Genomic DNA, 8132 nt, shown 5'->3' with positions numbered 1-8132 from the left:
TCTCTTCACACTCCTGCGCAACTTCAGGCATTTCTGCCGGGGTAGAATAATTCTGGAAGCAACTTTCGAACTTTGTGTTCCACCTGTAGCATTTGCCATCTTTTGTGAAGACTGAAAATCCTGACTCTGCTTTACCTTAGCAGATCTTTACATAGAAAATTTGTACGTGTATAATTTGGTAAGGTTCCCACAAACTTTTGGCACAAGTGAAACTGTGGTTTCCTTTGATACTATCGTGGCATGAAGTTCCAATGTGGTAAGCCACATCTTATTTTGATAACCTATAAAGCATTTCCTATACAGCATTTCCTAAAACCATGTTTGCTGATTAATTAATTTTTCTTTGAAGGCTCCAGTCTAGGAAAGTAAGAAGCTGTAGAGCTAAATTGTGTGGCATGTTTCAGTGCTGGAGAACCTCAAAGCAGAAGGACAAAATAACTTCCAGTCAGCTAACAGAGGAAAACAGGTGATGGAGAGAGATTATGTGCCCACAGTGTCTGGCATAGACTGATGTGATGGCCTTATGTACCTGTGCACATACAGGGCCTAGGTTTTCTCGAGCACTGGTTCCAAAGGGAGGTGAGTTTGGATTCCTGGAGTGGGTCAGTGTTGCACTTCCCACAGCAGAGCTGGGGTCAAGGGCCACTGCTTTGTGCTGGTGTTGATTCTTCTGTCAAAGCAGTTGGAAGAGCACTGATACATCTTTATAAATTTAATTTCTCTCCAGTGTTTGGTTTTCCTGTTTAAATGCACTATGTTTTCTGCCTTTTTTTTTTTCCTTATGGTGAGCCAAAACTTCTCCACATTCCTTACTTGACATCCGTGTGAGAGCCATAACCGCTGACTTCAGATGAACATGCTTTAAAGATCAGGAGTACAAAGTGAAATCTTTATTTGGAGATTAGTACAGAAAAACAATCCAGGGGAATAGTTAGAAATGCAGTCCAAGGCAAGGAGTTAAGTGCACAGAATGGTGTAATAAAAATAATCCTAAGAAATCAGTGGATCTCCAGAAACTCGAGGGGAAGCAGAAAGTGTTATTTGCCGGTGAACCGAGGTGGTCGCTTCTCCCTGAAGGCAGCCATCCCTTCCTGACGGTCTTTGGTGGGAATATTCTACATGAGAAAAGAAATAAAACAAAGGTATGTTTTCCTTTTACAAGTCTGATGTGTTTTTAAGTCCTAATTTGGCAGTAGTGGTGTAAGACTAAGTTTGCTTTTCTTTCAATGATACATAAAATTCCACGTTTTGCAATTAGGAAAAAAGAGACAGGGTTGTAGTATAAGTTTGTAGAGTAACTCACAAACAAAGCACCTAAGAAAAAAAACATAAAGCTATATAGGAAAACAGTTTCCCACAATCTTCATTCTTCATCTTAAAATATGCTGAGAGACACCTTATATTGTAGTACTGGAATATCCTGTATTGTTCCACTAGCTGAGAAAGGTGCATGCTCTCAAAACTTGCCAGTGAACTTCAGGAAGAATAATTTTGAATTTATTAAACTAAAACCATTTGTAAAGCTCATTCTATGACTAACATACAGTTATTCCTTTCAGGAATGAATTCTGAAGGCAGATTACCTGGGCATAACACATCCCTTCAATAGCCATCCCTGATGCAATGTCAACCTGGGAAGGAGAGGAGAAGGTGTGAGGTTTGTCTCAGGTACAGCCCTCAAAGCTACTTCAAAGCTCTCAAATAAATGAGAGCAGTCAGTCACTCTCAAACAGTCATAGTAAGTGATCTTCACTCCAAATCAGAAGAACAGTATTACTATCTAGAAAAAAAAATCCTGCCACTGTACTTTTATCTTTAAAGAAATCTTTTAAAACCTCTGAAATGTTTTTAAATATCTGATATAAAGAAAAATTTTATAACTCATCTGTTCTAAACATTCTTACTGTAGTAATTTGTAAGATCTGCTAATATTTTCATTCACTTCAGTATTTAAACAAAAATAATTATTACCTCCATTCCTTTGTTTATTGCCAGTTTTCCCATTTTCACAGCAAATGGTGCCTTTTTTAAAAACAAAAACAAACCACAACAAATACTTTAAAATAATTAAATTCACATTAATTTATAAGAGATGAATTCTTATATTCTTATTTTGCTCCAAATGACATCTTAGTCTACAGAAATCTGCAGTAAGTTAATAAGCATTTTATAAAAATCAATTTGGTGGTGTGTGCAGTTCACAGATGAACACGGTGTGAGTTTCAGTGTCCTGCAGGTCTGCGTGGCTGCAGCTGGGGGCTAAACCTGTCCTGTGAGTTAAGCAGCTGGATGTTAACACTTGCTCCAACAGAAACTGCATTCACAAAAAGGAACAGACTTAAAGAGACTTCAAGGTCAGGAACCGAGACTTCAGTACTTCAGAGAAAGGAATTTCAGGTGTTTGTTTGCTGTCTCTTAAGGGGAGCACAAACACATCTTTACATTGGTCCCATGAGCAATGCACTCACCTGGGGCAGGATTTCTTTAGCCAAAGTTAAGGCTCTCTGGTAAGCTGCATCTCCCTCGCTGTTCTGTGGCACTGAGTGATTTACCAACCCCATGGAGGCTGCCTGTTCTCCATCAACCTGTCTGCCAGTGAAAATGAGTTCCTTTGCAAGACCTATTCCAACACATCTGGGCAGGCGCTGGGTTCCACCTTAGGACAACAGGGAAAACACCATTTTCTATTTCTGACAAATGCCTCACTAGGATTTTGTCTCCTTATAAAACCAGGAACCTTAAGAAATAAAGGGATCATATGTTTCTTTAATAACTACTAGCTGAATATGTTAACATTTTTAGAGGCATCTGAAAGACTTCAGTATTTTGCTAAAAAAGAAAAGATGTAAAGGGACTTTCCTACATTCAGAGTAAGTCTGAGACAGAACTGGATTCATCGATCTCTTTCGTGATGGTAAGATTCAAAACACTTCAAGTGTTCAAGAACACATTCTAATGGCAAAAATATTTACAATACAGCTGAGAAAGTGAGATTTAATGAATATTAATGAAGGTTAATGAAGGTTAAGATTTAATGAAGGTTACCTGCTCCAGGCAGAAGTCCTCGTGTGGTCTCAATAAGGCCCATTTTAGCTGATGAAGCTATAAAAAAAATAAATGTAGAGTTAGCTATATTTTGATTTTTATTACTAGAAGTTTTCCAGATTGAACTGATCAATAAAATTATAAACTGTCAATACTGAACTGGAACTCCATTTATCCAGGTAGCCAGAAAGTCTGAATACTACAGTATTTATTCCATGTCTGTCTCAAGTCTGCTTACCCCAGTGTAGCAATTTTAGCTAGAAAAATGAACCTCAAGTCCCTTCTAGATAAAATATAATGGATGGAGGAAACAGAAGAAAAAATCTTCCAACCCAAACTGATTTAAGCTGGGAAGGTTAGATCTAGCCAGAGTATATCTGATCCAGTATTAAGTTACTATAACTATTCAATCTTACTAATAAATAGTTTTCTAAAGCAATCCTAATCTTACCTAAAAATAGGTTTTACTTTTTAAGCACAGGAACTACTTTCCAAATAACTAAATGTCACCATTTCTGTACAACCTTCTCTTAAATTTCTCTCAAGCTTCTGGATTCCATTAACAATCCTCTGTCATGCGTGTAAATTCTCTTTAAAATGCAGCCATCAATTACCAGGAGGTTGCTACACTGAGCAACACAAACCTGCCACTCGGAGGTCACAGGCCAGGGCCAGCTCTAATCCGCCCCCCAAGGCGTAGCCATCGATTGCAGCGATCGTGGGCACGGGCAGGGCAGCTACAGAAGAGAGCACAGATTGCACAGTTGTGTTCCACAAGTTCTGATTCACATGGCCCTGGAATTTACATCCTTATGTTCTAAAGCTTTCAGTTCAGAATTTCTCAAGGACTCATTTTCTTCTGCCACAAATTTTTGGTCTGGAAACAGTAAAAATTATCTTGCACTTCTCCCTTCTTTGTAAGAATGCAAAACATGCTTCTTCCATGCAAAGAAGCTTGCAAACAGAGTACTGCAATGCAAAACAGGATCAGTCCTCTCCTTGCAAATTTATGACATGAATATTCATCTGTTGCAGTTAAACAGCCAAAGAGAAGACACCATCCCTAGGCCCTGTCACAATGCTCAGTTTTTGTGGTGCTTTTGTTAGCCAAGGCTCCTGAAAACAGGAACAGTAAACACTGTTTAACTAGGTTACCTCATAGCTGAGGAGCTTGATGCATCTGGAGATTAGCTGCTTAATACTTTTTTAAATACTCAGGTAGCTGGATGCAAACTTCTGAGGTGAGCTAATTATCTGCTGTAACCACCCCTCTGACTGTGCCTGTCTTTTTTTAAAAAATTATTGCAATTCTGATTGGTATTTCAGGCAGATTTGACTTTAGTACTTCTTTCTAGTGAGAGCAGAATAATTCATAAATAGGGAAAGAAAATTAATTGCAGAAGCTCATATTCATTTTGCAAAGAAAAAGAAAAGGGAGGTGGGGGAGTTGTAGATAGAATCCCCCCTGACATTGCACAAATCCATTTAGCAAATCCATTCAGAGATTCAAATCCATGTTCTTAGGTCTCTGCCACATTTTGAGTGTTTCTGAACATGTACTGAAAGCAGGACAACCAACACAGCACTTGCCTCCCAAGGATTCCACAGAAGTGTGGAATAAATAAATGCTTTATTGGAGCAGTATTTATCACATAGGTGTATGCTTTGTTGTGCATAAGAAACACATCTTGTTCTTGGAGGGGCAACAGGATGGTTGGGATTTAATTCTAATTGGATCTTTCTTTCAGGCATAAGCTGAAGCCATTTGGAAAGCTACTTGGAGGTGGATAACTTGCTGGTTATTCCCTCCTTCAGCATTTCTAAATGTTTCACTGCAAGTGGTCTAGTGTTGCAGTGTGTTTTTATTTTGCAGGTTATTGTTTGATTTGTACTTTGGTAATCCTTTTGGGGTTTTTTCTCCCCCTGTTTTAGAGGGACACAGACCTGCCTTTGTTATTCAGTTGAGCCAGGTGTCTGTTTATCTGTTGTTACTTAGCTACTTTTCTGCCAAGTTTCAAACCCCTTCCTCCCACATCCAGTTGTTAACCCCTCCTGTCCCAAGCAGTCTTCCTCCCTTGTATTCCTTGCTCTTGTGTTCCACCCCCAGTACTTTTGATTAGTTGAACACTGTGTCCTCCTTTGAGACCTGCCCCCCTTTATAAGCTGTTGTTTGCCCCCAGTTCCTTGCCTGGGACCCTGAGACTCGGGGAGTGTAACATCAAATAAAGTAACCCAGTGCCACCCAGGCCTGTGCTGTGGCCATTCTGTTCTGCATTGTAATCCTTTACCTATTTCATCCATAAGATTTCTCAGTCTTCTAACAAACTCTCCAACTTCTGCATCATCCATCTTTGCACGTTCCTTTAAATCTGCTCCTAAATAAAGGAGAAAGAGATTGGAATCCAGGAAAAGACATCTGAAATGTTCCCTCCTGTCCCTCTCAGGGGACAGACCATTTAAAAAGTCTGAGATACAGCATTGCAGTTAAGTAATGTCCATGGAAGTTGGAGTGTGGACGTTTGGGCTGCACCAGTAACGAGGGTGCCCCTCTGTGCCCTTTTGCCCTTTCAGCACTCATTCCCAAGCGCTTTTCTGCATTATCTGACTGCACAAAGCCCTAAGAGCCACCACATTTTTTGAGAATAGTTTGCAGAGCCTTTGCTACTCACCTGCACAGAACACTCCTCTCACCTGGCTCTTGAACACCACCACACGCACCTGCTCATAGAAGCGGAGCTGTTCCAGGGCACTGAACAGCTATGGGGGAGGGAGTGCAGACAAGAGAAGAAAAAATTTAGGCATATAGACGTGTATATACACTGAACTGATAGCAAGTTCCTAATCTATGATAAAAGTGTTTTGGTTTTTTTCGCTGCAGGTGCCAGAAAATTCATGGAAATCATGTCAGTGGAACCTGCAGGTTTTTCCACTACAAATTCTGAATGATAATTTCCCCATCTCTTTTTTTCCTTCCACTCAGAGATGAACCTTGGCTGTATCTAAAACTTCCCTTCCTGTCCAGTTATGAGCCAGACCTTCTATAGGATATATCATCCTTGAACAGATCACCTGCTAAGGTGTGACGATGAGAATGCTTTTGTTGTAATGACACAAGTGAGGACATTAACTTGCATCTGAGTTAACTTCAATAAATTCAATTAGCTAACTTAAATAACCCAGGTATCTCTGTCCACATCTGAGGCAGTAATTGTTACATTCTGTTTTTCTCAAGGTTCACCTGTCTTGCCCCAATGCCATTTCCCACTGCCCTTCATCATGAGATAAGGTGTTTTTTTTAGATTTCCCACAACTGTTCTCACTGCAGTTAGTTATTGATCATGGTTCCAAACACACTCACAGGCCAGGCCCATACTCACTTCATTTACAAATACTTTTCCCAGTGAATTTCTCGCGTGGGGTCGGTTCATTAGGATTTCAGCAATACCTTAGTAATAGGAGACAATTTCAGTTATACTTCATTTAGTTTTCTGACACAGTAATTCAACTGGGAATAATATCTGCTTATGCTGCATCTTCTCCTTCCTGAAAATGCATATAAAGTATATTCTAAAACAATCAGTTATTTTCTAAAACTGGAGGTGGCACACCATGTCTACAAAACCCAGTTATGCAGAACAACTGTAAAATTCAGGAGGCCTGTAAAAGCCTATGAGTAAGGAGACTTTTAGAAAATGATCAGGACATCCAAGAACATATATCTTAGAATCACTGCAGAAATGGGTAAAAAACCCCAAACAACAAACCAAAACCCAAATGATCCATCTTAGGTTTCTCCTTTGAATTTTATTTAATCTCATTTTTATTGTATACTCTTGCTGTGTTCCAGTACATGCCCTAATGAGGGAAACCATCCTCTTGGGATTGCTGTTTGCATGAGAACAGCACAGACAAGTCACTCTCAGTTCACGTTCCAGAAGCATTTTGAAAGTGAACTCCATTTAATTTCAACATTATAAACTCATTAGCAGAAAGGACTCTACTCAAAGTTCCTAAGTCCAAGCAGAAAAATAAAACCACAACATCTACCTACATCTCCTTTGCACATGTGATTTGTAAATTATTATCCAATGGCTTCTGTATTGGAAGAGGTTTTGGAGAGAAAAAGACATCTCCAGTTTCTTTGTCTGCACTTCTGCTCACTTCCCAAGCCTTAACATTGCAAGATCCTGTTGCTGTGCTGTAGGTGCACAGCTTTACCTTGCACCTGCCTTGCTTTGTCTTTCTGCCCTGCTGGAAGGTCTCTGTTTATTCCTCTGCCTATGGCAGTGGCCAACTACTGAACCAGAGATGTGTGGCACTGGAACGGAGACACAAGTGAACAGCGGGAACCAGCAAAGGAAACGTACAGCTGGTAACTACCTAATGTCTTTGTAACCAGCAAAATACCAAGAATTGTTTATAAACTCCTGCAACAGTTACACAGAAAGTAAATCCCTGGCAATCTGAACCAAACCTCAAACTTCTTCGTGGCTCTCATGGATAAATGTGCACAGACATGTCAAGGTCCTGTCCTACCTTTATCAGTGCCCGTTCATGCTGTTAGAAAAATCTAGAGTATGCAAACCAGAACTTTTGAGTTGAGGTCGCATGCACACATAACTTTAGGGGGAAAAAAGTATCTAACTATTCATTCTGCAGGAGCGTTCTGCAGAAAAAAGTATCAAGGCATAGCTGAAAGCAAAGCAACAACGAGCGCCTCGGACTCGGCAGGACTGTCACCCCCGCTCGGGCTGCGCTGGGAACACACGGCCACGCTGACGCCAGGCCGAGCTGTTTCCACCAGGAATGGCAGAAGCGGAGCCGCGCTCCGAGCCCGGCACTCACCGCCGCCGGCCGCGCTCAGCAGCACCTCCGAGCCCCGCGGCGCCCCGGCCGCGCCCGCCCGGCCCCGCGCCCCGCGCAGCGCCGCGGGCACCGCCCGCCACAGCCGCAGCATGGCCGCCGCCGGAACCGGCACGGGCCCCGCCTCCGGAGGGAACGGCCCCCGGCCGCGGAGGCAGCGGCGCTGACAGCCCGCTGCAGGGGAGCGAGGGAGGAGCCGTGCGGTGGGAAACAGGGGCGCCACC

At 41.7% G+C, this 8132-nt stretch overlaps 1 protein-coding gene across 1 annotated transcript; it reads right to left on the bottom strand.

Moving 5' to 3' along the window:
- Nucleotides 1–868: 868 nt before the first annotated feature.
- On the bottom strand, nt 869–8011 carry ECHDC2 (enoyl-CoA hydratase domain containing 2). The gene is made up of 10 exons (XM_084211076.1): nt 7891–8011; nt 6423–6490; nt 5715–5802; nt 5334–5420; nt 3690–3782; nt 3046–3102; nt 2469–2656; nt 1972–2022; nt 1584–1631; nt 869–1115 (listed from the first exon to the last, which is right to left on the bottom strand). Exons 1-10 carry the CDS (start codon nt 8000–8002, stop codon nt 1038–1040), a joined length of 870 nt encoding a protein of 289 aa, XP_084067202.1. The 5' UTR covers nt 8003–8011; the 3' UTR covers nt 869–1037.
- Nucleotides 8012–8132: the final 121 nt, after the last annotated feature.

Source organism: Fringilla coelebs, assembly GCF_963513975.1.
Source record: "Fringilla coelebs genome assembly, chromosome: 9".
Classification (NCBI taxonomy): domain Eukaryota; kingdom Metazoa; phylum Chordata; class Aves; order Passeriformes; family Fringillidae; genus Fringilla; species Fringilla coelebs.
The sequence above is the reverse complement of the archived record's forward strand: the minus strand, read 5'-3'. Positions and strand labels throughout refer to the sequence as shown.

Excerpts from the sequence above, each read along its gene's own strand:
- ECHDC2 (XM_084211076.1), bottom strand. The coding sequence starts at position 8,002 with ATGCTGCGGCTGTGGCGGGCGGTGCCCGCGGCGCTGCGCGGGGCGCGG. Across the intron at positions 3,103-3,689 it reads CTGTGACCTCCGAGTGGCAG|CTTCATCAGCTAAAATGGGC; the intron begins GTTTGTGTTGCT and ends TTTTTTTTATAG. Across the intron at positions 2,657-3,045 it reads AGGACTTCTGCCTGGAGCAG|GTGGAACCCAGCGCCTGCCC; the intron begins GTAACCTTCATT and ends TGTTGTCCTAAG.